General features: G+C 39.9%; 1 protein-coding gene across 5 annotated transcripts in view; it reads right to left on the reverse strand.

Annotated features, from left to right (window-relative positions):
• Window positions 1-15,965, reverse strand: part of LOC136844855 (uncharacterized) — an 855,665-nt gene that overhangs the window by 389,494 nt on the left and 450,206 nt on the right. For all 5 annotated transcript variants that reach the window (XM_067114093.1, XM_067114090.1, XM_067114092.1 and 2 more), the window contains exon 8: window positions 4,356-4,823. In XM_067114093.1, coding sequence (XP_066970194.1) covers window positions 4,356-4,823 — 468 coding nt within the window. The remainder of the gene's footprint in view (window positions 1-4,355; window positions 4,824-15,965) is intronic.

A 15,965-nucleotide genomic window follows, 5' to 3' on the forward strand; every position in this document is an offset into this window, starting at 1 on the left:
GGACAAAGAAATTTATGGAAGGTGGACATCAGAACAGAAAAAAAAGGCATATAAACTTGAAAAAAACGACTGTCATATCAGATATCAGTAGGATTGCAAGCCTTTGCTGAGAGTTCAAGACATAAGACATTGCAGTGCACTCGACAATAACATCCTGGCTTACATAAAGTAAGCAGGGGAAACTTGACACTTTATTCTCCCTTTGCAAGGCGGCAAATTAAGAAGACCTTCTTCTCTGGGCTCTTCAAAATCAGACAAGGATGGTAACGATATTTGTGCAAGGCAAGATGAATGTACTAGCAGACCAGGTGAGTTGCAGCAACCAGATTATTCCCATGGAATGGACTGTCTCTGAGGTAAAGCTGGAGTACCCTCATTTGAAGTCTCCCCAAGGAGACAAACTGCTCAATGGAAGCCAATGTTCCTAGGAGGGTTATCCACCTGTTGGCAAAACACATTTGAAGAGCAAGAAACTCGTCTATAGTCTTTAGACTGGATTCTATCCTCTTGGATGCAGGAAAAGCCCGAAAATGATGAGAATTCAGACTCATTCCCAAATACACTATCTGCTGAGATGGAATTAGCTGAGACTTTTGAAGGCTGATCAGAAGTCCTAACTCCTTCGCTACGGCAAGTCTTTTGAACGTCCCCGTGCAATCTTCATGGGAGAACCCCGTGCAATCTTCCTTTGTGGGAGAATGAATGAGCCATTTGTCCAGATAGAGTGCAATGTTGATTCCTACTAGATGAAGCCAACCAGTTATCAGAGCGAGAATGCAGGTAAAAACCTGAGGGGCCATCGAAAGTCTGAAACAAAGTGCTTGGAACTAAAAAATCTGGTTTCGAAAGATGAAGCAAAGGCACTTCCTCGAGTCTGGATGTATGGGGCATGGAAGTATGCATCTTGCATGTCTATGGAGACCATCCAGTCCCCTTGACGAATGGATGCAAGAATTGAGCAGTCTGTCTCCATTCTGAATTTTGTCTTCCATATGAAGACATTCAGTGCACTGACATCCAGATCTGGTCTGTAAAACTCCTCCAATTCTACATCTGTGACTTCCTCTATCGCTCCTTTTTGAAGAAGAGCAGAAACCTCCTCTGAGAGGACAGAAAACCTTCTCAAGCCTTTCAAATATGCAGTAAACGCGATGAGTTTCTTGACTAAGGGTGGATAATCTATGAAGGGAATAGAGTATCCGTTCTTGAGTACCTCTATTACCCATTGTTCTGCTCCTCTCTTGCTCCATTCTTCCCAAAAAAGGAGCCTGGCACCCACTGCTGCACGGGGAAAACTTTCTTCACTTTTTGGAAGAAGGTTTGGATGAAGACTTTGTGATGGCCTTGAAGGAGAAACAGACATTAGCACGAGGCCTAGGCTAAAATCTTTGCCTGGTGCCTCGAAAGGGCTGGCGCTGCACAGAAGAGGAAGACTTGGTACTGAAGAAAAATTCTCTCAAGCACATTTAGAAGACTGGGTCAGGAGATCTTGCGTTGACTTCTTTTGCAAGTAAGAAGCGATACCATTGGCTACTGCCTGAGGGAAAAGGAAGTCATGCACTAGAGGAGAGAACATAAGAGCTGATTTCTGTGTAGATGTGACCCCTTTGAAGTATGAGCACCAAAGCTCTCTCTTTAAAATACTTACAGATACGTTCAGATTACTTCCCCTGAGAGGCATCTCTAATTCCCGTCCCTACAGAAAAAATATGCCTGAAGATCCAAAGATAAATCTGTGGGAACAAAAGGAAAGTCCTGGATTTTCTTGGCCAGGGTGCCCACTGCCCAATCCAGGAAACTGACCACTTCAAAAACTGAAAATGTTCTTCAACAGGTGATTAAGTTCAGCAGAAGAGAACATCACCTTTGCTGCTGAAAAGGCAGACCTACAGGTGGCTTCAGCGAGTCCAGAGAAGTCGCCCTGGGCAGTGGCAGACACACACAGAGAGGGAACTTTCCCAGTAGCATAATAAGAATATCTCCTTTGCAATAAGCATGAAGGAGGATAACAGAACACAGTCTTCCCTTGTTCTCTCTTGTCCGCTAACCAACACTACTTCATTATGGCCTTCTTACCTGAAGTAGAAAGCACCAATTTGGGGAGCTTGGAGGATTCAGACTGAAGATTACTCATCTGGAAAGTCAAAGCCAGAGAAGAAGGAGCTGCTGGAGAGAAGAAGTAGGGAAAGGAGTGAAGCAGGAAGTGCAAAAGGGCTGGATATGCTGTGGTAGGAGTGTCATCTTCCTGATCTTGAACGTCATCCTCAGCTGACAAGACTGGGGATAGAGGCGCATCAACTGCACTTGGTGGAGGAGGTCGAGGTTTCAAAAAGCTCAAAATAATGTTTAGGCTCTGCTGAATGCGAGCCAGAGCCGAGTCTAACACCACTGGCACCACAGAAGAAAAAGCTGTCGTCATACGATGTGAAGAAGTAAGATCAATTTGTCGTTGGCCAACCAGGTGCAACTGGGCGCTCAGGAGCTACTGAAAGCTTGGAAGATACAGAGCACTGGGAGCCAATGGGCGCCGAGAAGCTGTTACACCCTGGGCGCTACTGGTGCCAATGGGCGCTTCAGCACCAATAAAAATGTTTTGGCAGCAACTGCTACTGCTGAAACCAACGGCGCCAATGGGCACTGCAGTGCCAACTGATGGTCAGCTGCTAATTTTTTAACTGCTACGTCACGAAGAGGAGCGTCTAGATAGCGACACCAGGAGCTGGAGGGTGCTCTAAAGAAAGAGGTGTGCTCAGGAACGGAGGACAGCTCAGGTGCTAATGGGTGCTCCCATGAAACACGTTGACATATGGATCGATCAGAATCTAACACACGATGTTTGGAAGGCGAAACTTCTGGTGAAAAACACTCCAGACTGTCCCAAAAACTACAAGAGGAATAGCCTCTTTCACTTTTTACAAGGCACCTGAGGGTGCCAGACCCATCCACTGCAGACCTCTTGAGAGGTCTAGATTCACCATAAAAATGCCACTGTCGCCTGCACTCGACTCAATGCTACGGAACTGGCGGAAAGACAGTGACGTCTGAAAAATGCCTTTCCAACCGCATTTTGTTGACAACTGGGAATCTGGAACAGGTGCGATTGGAGGGATGACTGCTGTGGGCAGACCCAAAACCTCCCTTGGCCCTCTGGTATGACTTCTCCCAGGTGAGGGGAAGTATGTCAGGGACCTTCGCCTGGGAGAGTCGGCGGGATGGACAGCCAGCTCCTCCACTAACACTTCACTGTGAGCACTACGTTCAGGTTCATAATTTGACTAACTGAATCACCCAACTGAGATATAGAATGCATTAATAATTCAAACTTCCGATCAAACTTTGCTCCAAGAGTGGCAAAAGATTGGGGTCGATTAAGTATGAAAGCTGGAATGGGAACAGGTTGCAAAGCTGAAGGACTGGGATTAGGAGACATAACAGAAATTACAGGAACATCAGACAAAGATTTCGAAGAATGCCAACTAGCAAAGATTTGTCACTCCTAGCATTAGCTTTCCTAATTCTGTCTTTTGCAATCTGGAAGGTGAAAGTCACAATCTTCCACTGTCTAGGGTCCCAGTCAACACATTCAGCACAGGTAAGAGTTATAGAGCACCTTTGGCCCTGCAACTAGCACACACAATGTAAATTGTATTTGGCAGAAGTCAATCTCGTAAAAACAGCCTTTGCTGCAATAATGAGTGCTCAATGTACTTGTGCCAGACAATGTCAAAGTAAGTGACAACTAAGTCCAAACAAGAATAAAAATTTGGTAAACTGTCCAAATTAAGTCAGCCTGACTAAATAAATGCCAAAATGCAATCAAAAGAATCCAAAATACTTCACCGATCTTCTAGGGGAAATAACCAGTAAAACCTATGAAAATCTAAATTACTATAGCTGCTGCTTGCAACCTTCGTCGAAAGCCGGCAGAAATAAACTGAACTTTCTTGCTATGTTGTTCATTTCTTCCCCGAAAGTGGGCGGGGCTAGCTACTTACACCAAAATAAATAAAAGAATTGCTACCGCGAATTTTCAAATTTGAGCTGCCAGTTATTAGAAATTGTTAGCTATGTCATTACTTGGTAAGTTACATATATAAAATTACCATGCTCAAGTAAATTACCATATTAACTGGGTATTGGAAGCCTGCTGTTTAAAAAAATAAAAGTCTAGTACCATAACATCATGTAAACAATTTTTTGTGTCTTATAAAAACCATCGAGTGTGCTTGCACTTGCTATTTACTTCATATATCTTCCCTTTCTACCTTTTGATGATATTCTGGTAACACCAAAAATTCTTCTTCTAAAAGAAAAGAATTATTTCAAAAAAGTCAAATTACATAAAATGGACTTACCTTCCTTTAAAATTCCAGCTTCAAGTGCTCCTATTTCTAGAAACAGATTGTTAATAGATTCCACTGGAATGAGATCACCACTGTAGCTAACAAGTACTTTCAGAACTTCTGTCACATCTTCAGGTCCTTGAGTATATCCTGAAAGGGGCGCCTCATTCAAGTTGGATGGTGCCACTTCTTGAGGATTAGAACTGGTTAAATGCTCAAAGTCCACTGAAGGAACATTGTTTGGGATGACAGGGTCTGTGATTTTCATCAGTTTTTTTGTCTGTTTTTTAGACCTGGTTCCAACCTTTTCCTCTACACTCTTACTTGCCCTTTTTTTCTTTGCTTTTGGTTTATCTTTACACGAATCTTTTTTTCTTCCAGAATCATCTAAGATCTTTTTATTCTCTTTAATTTTCTCCATAACTTCATACACACTCAAAACGTGTGACATGTCGTTTTTCCTTAAAGTCAGCTTTTCATCTGGAACATAAATACATGCATGATATGGATTGTAAAAGTCAATAAAATAAAGTTTCCAACATGTTTAAAGTGTACAGGTTCAGTAACACAAAATCTTAAAAGTATCAAATATTAAATGAAAGAAATCTAAAAGTTAAAAAATCTTACATTTGTTTTTAAATTTTCATGACTGCCCACCTATGGGCAGTATCCTGCCTACTGCTAAGGGAAACACCCATACCTCATCTATCGTTGATCTATAAGTTCATCTAGTAATGAAACAAGTAATGATTGATTTGTGTCTATTAAAACTGGTGTAAAAAATCTAGGTTATTGATGCCATAATAAAATTAAATAGGAAAGTAAAGAGATATAAATAAATAAGTTTCAAAGGAGTCTCTTATAACAAATATCCAAAAATATGTACAGTATATATAATCGTATCTGTAAAACATATATAATATGCATACACTTGCAGGCAGTCCTTGCTTATTGGTGGCATGGTTAATGGTGTTCGGTTTTATGGCAAGCTTGGCTGAATGTCGTTAACCAGATTTTCAGCAACGGTGGCGATTTTCATTGTCGTCAGTAAGCGGTTTATCAGTGCTGATAAGCCCAATAAGCAGTTTATTGGCTCTTAAGACGTCATAAATGCCATTTATTACCACAATTATCAGTGATTTTCAGTTATCTCGGCCAGGAACGGAAGCCCCTGTTAACTGGGGTACTACCTTACACATATTGCATATGATCTAAATTTAGTTAAGGAGGCCCAACTCCCCAACAAAGCTATATAGCTGCTCTAAATTACAGTCCTCCCGAGAATCATTGCAAAGATGAAATGTCCATCTCTATCACATCCCCAAGAGAGGAACCTATGCCTTAGATTCCCAAGACCGGGACCAACAAATGTCTCATAGTCAAGGTCATCGCAGAATGGAGGATTTTTGCTGGACATCAAGAGCCCATGAGTGAGTTTTGCATGTCCAACCCTAAGCCTGCACAACATCGTTTCTTGTCTCCTTGGCATATAAGGATATGACCAAGGAGACATTGATGATGTAATACTGCTAATTTTTTTATTCATTAAAATAATTTTCCCCAAGGAACTGGCAAAATTCTTTAATTTTCTGATCTACTAGAGGATATACATCACAATAAGGTAGTGGACATCTTGGTTCTGGGGAGGTGACTACTGACTTAGAAAGCTGATCAACTTCCTCATTCCCAACCACCCAAGCATGGGACTGCATCCAGCAAAAATTTATTTCTTTTACTTCTTTTCACTAAAAGCAGCCATTCCAATGTCTCTAAAATCAGTGGGTGTACAGGGTTAAAAGATTCCATACACTGAAGAACACTTCTTGAATCATAATATATAGTAACATTATTTCTATTTTGAGTTAAAAATTCTTTTATGGCCTTTAAAATTCCATGCAGTTCTGCTGTAAAAATAGATGCAAGACATGATAATCTCCAGCTTCTTTCTACATCAGGGAAGGCCACTCTTAACCCAACGCCAGCATCTGACTTTGATCCACCTGTGAAAACTGCAGCAGAGTTATCATGTTGTGAGGAGTGATCTAAAAATATTGATTTCACTGCCTCACAGGACATTTCTGCTTTTGTTAAATGAAAACGCCTACAAAATTTTACCTCTGGAAGGTTCCAAGGGGGTTTAACTGAATACCTTACTGGTAAAATCTTCATCCTTGGAATGTTTAACCCTTAAACGCCTACTGGACGTATCATACGTCAACTAAAATTGTCTGTTGGGTGCCAAGTGGACGTACCGTACGTCGACTACAAAAAATTTCAACCTTCGGTCAACTTTGACTCGACCGAAATGGTCGAAAAACGCAATTGTAAGCTAAAACTCCTACATTCTAGTAATATTCAATCATTTACCTTCACTTTGCAACAAATTGGAAGTCTCTAGCACAATATTTCGATTTATGGTGAATTTTGAAAAAACTTTTTCCTTCGTCACAATGCGGTAACTCTGCGAAAATTTCAGAAATTCTTTCGTCATTTTGTTGTAATTTTTGCACTATCTTATATTAGCCATTACATAAAGTTTTATATATGAAAATGTGCGCAATTTCATGTAAATACAACAAAAAATACAACCCATGGTTGTAGCTTTTATCAGTTTGGAAATATTTTCATATAAATCTCGATAACTGCCAAAATTTCAACCATCAGTCAACTTTGATTTCGATCGAAATGGTCAAAAACGCAATTGTAATATTCAATCATTAAACTTCATTTTGCAATAAATTGGAAGTCTCTAGCACAATATTTCGATTTATGATGAATTTTTGAAAAAACTTTTTCCACGTCCGTCCGCCAGAAATTCTTTAAAACACGTTGTCGTAATGTTTGCACCGTTTTATATTAGACGTTACATAAAGTTTTATATCTGGAAATGTGCGCAATTTCATGTAGAATACAACAGAAAATAACTAATGGTTGTAACTTTTATCAGTTTTGAAATACTTTCATATAAATCACGATAACTGCCAAAATTTCAACCTTCGGTGAAATTTAACTTGACCAAAATGGTAAAAAAACGCAATTATAAGCTAAAAATCTTACATTCTAGTAATATTCAATCATGTACCTTCATTTTGCAACAAACTGGAAGTCTCTAGCACAATATTTTGATTTATGGTGAATTTAAAAAAAAAAAACTTTTTCCTTACGTCTGCATGTGAAGACTCGAAAAGAACATCTCAGAAATTCTTTTGTCACGTTGTCGTAATGTTTGCATCGTTTTACATTAGTCGTTACATAAACTTTTATATATGAAAATGTGCGCAATTTCATTTAGAATACAACAGAAAATAATTCATGGTTGTAGCTTTTATCACTTTTGAAATATTTTCACATAAAGCACGATAACTGCCAAAATTTCAACCTTCGATCAACTTTAACTCAACCAAAATGGTAAAAAAATGCAATTGTAAGCTAAAACTCTTACATTCTAGTAATATTCAATCATTTACCTTTATTTTGCAATAAATTGGAAGTCTCTAGCACAATATTTAGATTTATGGTGAATTTTTGAAAAAAACATTTTCCTTACGTCCGCTATTATAACTCGGCCGAACATCTCAGAAATTCTTTCACACGTTGTCGTAATGTTTGCACCATTTTATATTAGTCGTTACATAAACTTTTATATATGAAAATGTGCGCAATTTCATGTAGAATACAACAGAAAATAACTCATGGTTGCAGCTTTTATCAGTTTTGAAATATTTTCATATAAATTACGATAAATAGAAAAATTCGACCTTCGGTCAACTTTAACTCGACGAAATGGTCAAAAACTGCAATTGTAAGTTAAAACACTTACAGTCTAGTAATATTCAATCAATTAGCTTCATTTTTCAACAAACGGGAAGTCTCTATAGCACAATTTTTGATTTATGGTGAATTTTTTGAAAAACATTTTTACGTCCCAAAAGTTCTTTTCATGCATCATATTGTGATAATATTTTCTCTGTGTTGCTTTGATCATTTTACAATTTGTTATATACCAAGATCATTGCAATTTAGTGTACAATACAAAGAAAAAAATAATCCGTTAGCTTTAACCATTTTGCTCACAGCGCGATTTGTATAAAATTATATATGAACATTTTTTTTTGCGCTGTCATATATTTCAATATTTATATATGATGATATTTTTTTCATTTCTGATGGTTGCATACTAAACTTCAGGCAATGACGAAAAATGAGCCAAAAATGAACTCTTAATCTTAAAAACTAAGCGTGCTGTGATTTTTTGAAAAAAACTTTTTTTCCGCTTCGGCGCTAACTCCCGAACGCCGCCGGCATACGGGAGACGTTTTTGTAAATAGAGGCTTGGCGTTTAAGGGTTAATTGCCTCTAAAAGCAAATAGTTGAGGTTGCTTGGGGTGATTTTTATAAAATTGCCAATGCCTTTCATTTCTGATACAAATACTGGTTAAAGATTTAGAGAGACTTGTTGGAGCTTGATCGAGAGCAGGTGGAAAGTCCTCATTTCGATGGCAGTTGGTCATCTAGTGATGAGGACATCACGCCTGATGTTAGTGACGATGAGTACTTGCCCCCAATGTCCGTACTGGAGCCACAGGAGGAAAGTGAACTTGAATTTAGTGGTTTCAGTGCGTATGAGGGAGAGTCTGAGGAGGAGGAGGAGGCCCCAATTGTGGCTGGTGGGGACGAGACAGAAAGTGATGGTGAAAGTGAGGGAGATGGGCCAGTGGGGAGGGTGGGAGTGTGAAGTCGTGCCCGCGCACGGGCCCGTAGAAGGTCACAACGTCGCAGCAGCTTGGGTGAAGGCCGTTCATCTGAAAGTGATGAGGGGTGGTTGGAGGACCCCACCCCACCTAACATGCACCCATTCACGGCAGCACCTGGACTGACCGTCCCTGTGCCTCTCACTGCACTGGGGTTCATTCAGCTCTTCCTGACATGGGAATTGCTGGAATACCTCGTTGCAGAGACGGCGGATTACACTCGGTACTGCAGACGACGTTGTCGTATCACTGGCGCGGCTGCAACCTCACGGACATGGCACATTTTTTGGGGCTCCACATTTTTTTTGGAATGATGCCTGCTGCCAACGTCAGGCAATATTGGAGGCGGAATTTTTTTAAAACGCCCAATGTGCCCAGCATTATGTCCCGTGATAGTTTCCTAGCATTGGACAGGTATTTCAACGCCTTCAACTGAAGGGCCATACCCGAATAACCCCGACCGCCTCATCTTAGTCCGCCAGTTGGACTACATTCGTGAACGGTGCCAGTTTCTCGTGGTTCCTTCCAAGAACCTTTCTTCGGATGAGGGATGATGCCATACAAAGGGCGTCTAAGTATAAAAGTATACAACCCCAAGAAGCCAAAGAAATATGGTGTGAAGTTATTTTTTATTACGGAATCCAACACTAGATACATCGTGGACTTCTTGGTGTATTCTGGGGTCTTCTCCACGCTGCGTGACACTGTCTTCGGTCTTGTGGATCGTTTCCATAACCAGGGATACCATCTGTTTATGGATAATTATTATTACTCGGTATCCCTGGCCCAGGAACTGCATGAAGCAGGTGTGCACGTCAGTGGTACCCTTCGGTTGGTGCGTGGGGCCCCGAATGTCCTCATGATCATGATCATGATCATGATCATGATAAGAGGTTCGCTAGCCAGCCGCAACATCTGGCAAGAGGAGAGACAGAGTGGCGGCGGAAGGGAGATGTCTTCGTCATCTGTTGGAAGGGGTCCGACTCGTGCCCATGATTACGACGAGTCATGAGCCCATCCAAGAAGAGATCATTCAGCGGAAGATGACACGTCAGCAGGGCCGAGTTATGTATGAGGAGTTTCGTGTCCAATGGCCTACTGTCATCGGGCACTACAACAGGCACATGGGAGGAGTTGATCTCTTTGATCAACTCATCCAGTATTATCCCTTCGCCAGGAGAACCAGGAGGTGGACACAGAAGCTCCTCAAATACCTCCTTCAGTTGGCCCTCCAGAATGCCTACATCCTCTACTGTGGGTACAATTCAGATGCCCGGAGGTTGTCCCACATCCAGTTTCTCGAGGTGGCTGGGAATGCCCTCATAAACTTTAATCCAGAGGAGTGGCCTTCCAACACCGCCCCCCTGCCCCGAGCTCCAGATCTGCGCCGAGAGGATAGGGCAGATGTCGCTAGGAAGGCCAACCTCAGTCTTCCTGCTCCTGCCGACGCCGTCCCTGCTGCCGCCCTCCCTCACATTCCAATGTCCCGTCGGGTAGTGGACCCTGTGTGTCGGCTGCAGGCAGGGGATCACACACTGGAGCTCCTAGAAGGGCGCAAGCAGAAACGGTGCCGGGTGTGTCATATGAATGGCAGAAGAGACACCCGGTACGTCTGTCGCACCTGCAAGGTAGCACTTTGCAGGTTCGGGGAGTGTGACCGTAAGTACCACACTGCGGTCATATATTGGAGTGCGCCTACCCAAGGGACACCGGAGGGCGCAGCGGACCGCTGAAGGGCGGCCCATCCGCAGTAAGGGCATGCGTCTCCCTCCTCCACCTGTGCATCGTCATGTCGAGATGAAAAAAATGCAAGACTCTTCAATGGAGGAGGGAGAAAACAAGAACAGAGTGAAGAGTCAGGATTACGAGTGAGTATTCTGCATTGATTTTATATTTAGTTTTATATTTATTACAAGTTTTTATATATCTGTATTTATTGTTGTTTTGTATATTATTTCGTTTTACGCAAAAAAAAAGTTTTTCACCTGCATTCCTTTTAGTTATGTATTTGTACCAAAGTAAAAAAAAATGTAATATATATATGTGTATGTATGAATGTGTATATACATATATATACATATATAAATATATAAATATACATAAATATACATAATATATATATATATATATATATATATATATATATATATATATATATATATATATATATATATATATATATATATATATATATATATATATGTTTGGGTCTTTTTTGGTAAGCAAAAAATCTAACATTCTAGTGATATTCAATCATTTACCTTCATTTTGCAACAAACGGGAAGTCTCTAGCACAATATTCCGATTTATGGTGAATTTTTGAAAAAAACTTTTTCCTTCCCTCCGCGCGCGGGAACTCCGCTGAAAATCCTAGCATTTCTTGAGTCACCTTGTTGCAATTTTCATGCAGTTTTCTATTAGGCATTACATAAAGTGTTATACATCAAAATGTGTGCAATTTCATGTAGAATACAACAAAAAATAACTCATGGTTGTAGCTTTTATCAGTTTTGAAATATTTTCATATAAATCACGATAAGTGACAAAATTTGAACCTTCGGTCAACTTTGACTCGACCGAAATGGTCTAAAAACGCAATTGTAAGCAAAAACTCTTTCATTCTAGTAAGAATCAATCATTTACCTTCATTTTGCAACAAACGGGAAGTCTCTAGCACAATATTTTGATTTATGGTGAATTTTTAAAAAAACTTTTTCCTTACCTCCATGTAACTAACTCCGCTGAAAATCCTAGCATTTCTTAAGTCACTTTGTCATAATTTTCGCGCCATTTTCTATTAGGTGTTACATAAAGTGTTATACATCAAAATGTGTGCAATTTCATGTAGAATACAACAAAAAATAACTCATGGTTGTAGCTTTTATAAGTTTTGAAATATTTTCATATAAATCACGATAATTGACAAAATTTGAACCTTCGGTCAACTTTGACTCGACCGAAATGGTAAAAAAACGCAACTGTAAGCAAAAACTCTTACATTCTAGTAACATTCGATCAATTACCTTCATTTTGCAACAAACGGGAAGTCTCTAGCACAATATTTCGATTTATGGTGAATTTTTGACAAAAAAAATTTTCCTTCCCTCCGCACACGGTTAACTCCGCTGAAAATCCTAGCATTTCTTGAGTCACCTTGTCGTAATTTTTGCGCCGTTTTATATTAGGCGTTACATAAAGTGTTATACATCAAAATGTGTGCAATTTCATGTAGAATACAACAAAAATAACTCATGGTTGTAGCTTTTATCAGTTTTGAAATATTTTCATATAAATCACGATGTGACAAAATTTGCCAAGATTGAAAAAGGTTGATATTTCCTACTCTTGGAGCTCTTAACACAAAGTGGCATTGATCATGGAAACTTCATTCGATGAGACTCAAGTCTTGAAAACAAACCCCACACAAGATGTTACAAAGGAAGAGTCTGAAAAACCATTGCCAGAAGCCATATATACATGACCATTTTGCAACAAACGGGAAGTCTCTAGCACAATATTTCGATTTATGGTGAATTTTTGACAAAAAAAATTTTCCTTCCCTCCAGCAAGACAGTTAACTCCGCTGAAAATCCTAGCATTTCTTGAGTCACCTTGTCGTAATTTTTGCGCCGTTTTATATTAGGCGTTACATAAAGTGTTATACATCAAAATGTGTGCAATTTCATGTAGAATACAACAAAAAATAACTCATGGTTGTAGCTTTTATCAGTTTTGAAATATTTTCATATAAATCACGATGTGACAAAATTTGCCAAGATTGAAAAAGGTTGATATTTCCTACTCTTGGAGCTCTTAACACAAAGTGGCATTGATCATGGAAACTCCATTCGATGAGACTCAAGTCTTGAAAACAAACCCCACACAAGATGTTACAAAGGAAGAGTCTGAAAAACCATTGCCAGAAGCCATATATACATGACCATTATAAGCCCATCATTGAGCAGAGAAAACCACTGGTCTATAAATTCATATACAAAATGCACAATTTTCCAGTCGGCCCATACAAAAATGGCACATTAAAAGTGGATCCTTATTTAAGGGTCTTCCACTCTACAGCAAAACATGTTATAAACAAGTCAGCATCCTATCACATACTTATAACAAACAGGATGAAAACAAGACTGTAAGTGGAGAATAAACCTTTGGCCAATGGCCAATAATTGTATGAAGAACTGGTCAGGACTACCAATAAGACATTACCTTGTATTCAACCTGTTTGTGATGTGTATTATAAGTTACTGATGTGTGTTCAGGACATGTTGTGATGCACCCTAAGGATGAAGTAAACAAGCTACGTGACTTTCCTCCTGAACTTACACATGTATGTTGTGGCATGATAAGAAAAATCTATAATTCCCCATAAAATTAAGGTACTGAGAGAGGACACACATTACAAGTCTAGAAAATATTATCCTAAATTAATAAAAAGTTAATAAAAAGTAATCCACAGTACTGTATTAGAAATCAGAGAACAAATTAGTGACCTGAAGGTAATTTTTACTGTGCACTGGCAAGAACAACTGGAAATATAAACCAACGAAATGAAATGGAGGTAGCAAAATATTCTAAGGAAACTTGAAATCAGTACCACTACTAAGTCCACGTAAGTAATACAAAAAGCCAATGAAATCCAGTGTTTAAAGAATCTTAATTAAATTTAACAATTTATAAAACCAACTGAACCCCATAAAAGGGATTTTGACAAAGGAAAAATCTATTTCTGGGGGAAGACCTGTGTCACCCAGTGAAATGGTTCCATTAGCACTCATTTCTAGGTATAACTATTGCTAAATATACCAGAGAAAAAAGCTATCCATGATGCCGGGGTTACTACCCCCGGTTCGCTCACCATAACGGTGTCGGTATGCACTAGGGGTGAGTGGACTCCACTATCACAGGTCTTCGTCCAATAGACCTCTCTATTCTCAAAGTCCCAAAATTGGGTGTGCCGTACTAAGGATTGCCTCCCCGCTCACCCGCTAGGCGTCATCACGCGACTGACACGTCATCCCAATATTAGCACCCACCAAGCTTGGTATACCACCCGGGTGGGAAAGGAAATGCAGGGATGGGTCACTGGGTGACACAGGTCTTCCCCCAGAAATAGATTTTTCCTTTGTCAAAATCCCTTTTTTGGGCTCGACCTGTGTCACCCAGTGAAATCGTAACAGAGAATCAGCCATACCAGAGCTTGGTGGTACGTCTCAAAGATTACTTTAATGGAGCTAAATAAAACTAAGAGAAAACTTTACTGTGATTTAATACTCTCAAGTTGTAAGATCAGCAACAATTTCAAAATTATGAGGTACACAGTCTAAAATTATAAAATTAACCAAAACCAAGACACTTAAGGCTAACAAGTTACGAATAAAAGCAGGGTATCTGCGGTACGTGTAGGAGTCAGGCTGTGAAGCAGACCTGACCTAAGACTAGAAGCAGGGCGAGCAGGCGAGGCAGGTAGGCTAGAGAATATACCAATAGGTAAACGAGGATTACAAACCAAAAGGACAGAGCATACATAAACTAATCTTGAGCTGGACCAGGAGGAACAATACTTCCTGCAGCTACTGTGGAATATTTAAGAGCCTCTAGGGACTTAAGATAGTGGCGGTTAAATACTGTTGGTGATTTCCAGCCCGTATATTTTTTAAGGTCATCAAAATTCATATTATGGAAATAGTTAGTTGAGGTGGCCACTGCTCGAATATCATGTACCCGAGGTACTGACTCCGGGTTTGCCTTTTTAATAAAATAAAGAATTTGTTGCCTGATGGCCTCTAGGGAAATATTACCTCCATTTTCCCTAACAAAAAGAGGGCCTGCAGTTCTCTTAGAAGTTCTCTTTAAATAAGCTCTTAAAGTATTGACTGGGCACAAAGACAGATCCTGTGGAAGGGGAATAATCTTCCAAGGAGACCATCTATTCTGTGGATCCTCATTCTTTGCTAGAAAAATGAGGTCCGGAGACAACAGAACTTCACCTGACGGGAGGAAATCAACATGATTTGGCTCTCTAGGAAGATCAGACAGTTCAGAAATTCTAGCTCCTGAGGCTAGACTTACTAGGAATAACGTTTTCCTTAACAGACTCAGGTATGAACATAAATCGTTATCAGTGTCTGATGCCAATTTAAGTACGTCATTTAAGTACCAGGAAACCGTGTGTGGACGGGTTGCTGGTCTAAGACAAGCACATGCTTTAGGAATTGATGAAAAATAAGAGTCTGTATGGTTAATATTAAAGCCATGTAAAAATAATTTTCTTAAAGCAGATTTTGTTGTAGTAATAGTACTAGTGGCCAATCCTTTCTCGAATAGTGATCTGAAGAAAGAGATCGCTAAGTTCGTGGTCATTTCATGAGCTTCAGATTCTCTCAGAAACAATGCTAACTTTTTTAACTGCTGAGTCATACTGTCTGAGAGTAGATTCCCTCTTATCTGATTCTATGAACAATGTATTAAGAGGGTCAATGTTAGCGCCTTTCTGTGCTGCAAATTTCATGAAGTCCATAAAGCTAGGGCATTCAGAACTCTTGAGGAAGCTGACACAGGCCGAGTTTGTACTACTTGTGTCAACCTTGGGTTGGGGATATGTTTGTGCGTGAGCTTTAACTCTAGTAGTAAAGGAAACCAACTGCTCTTCGGCCAGTTGGGTGCCACCAGTGCTACTTGACCTTTGAATGATCTGAGTTTGTGTAAAACTTCCATTAACAAATTTATTGGTGGAAACATATAGATCCTCTGCCATCTGTTCCAGTCGATTGACACTGCACCTGTGGAATGAGCTAGAGGATCTAGATTGGGAGCAACGTAACACGGAAGCTTGTGGTTGCTCTCTGTGGCAAACAGG

The sequence above is a fragment of the Macrobrachium rosenbergii genome, chromosome 13 (genome assembly GCF_040412425.1).
Source record: "Macrobrachium rosenbergii isolate ZJJX-2024 chromosome 13, ASM4041242v1, whole genome shotgun sequence".
NCBI classification, from domain to species: domain Eukaryota; kingdom Metazoa; phylum Arthropoda; class Malacostraca; order Decapoda; family Palaemonidae; genus Macrobrachium; species Macrobrachium rosenbergii.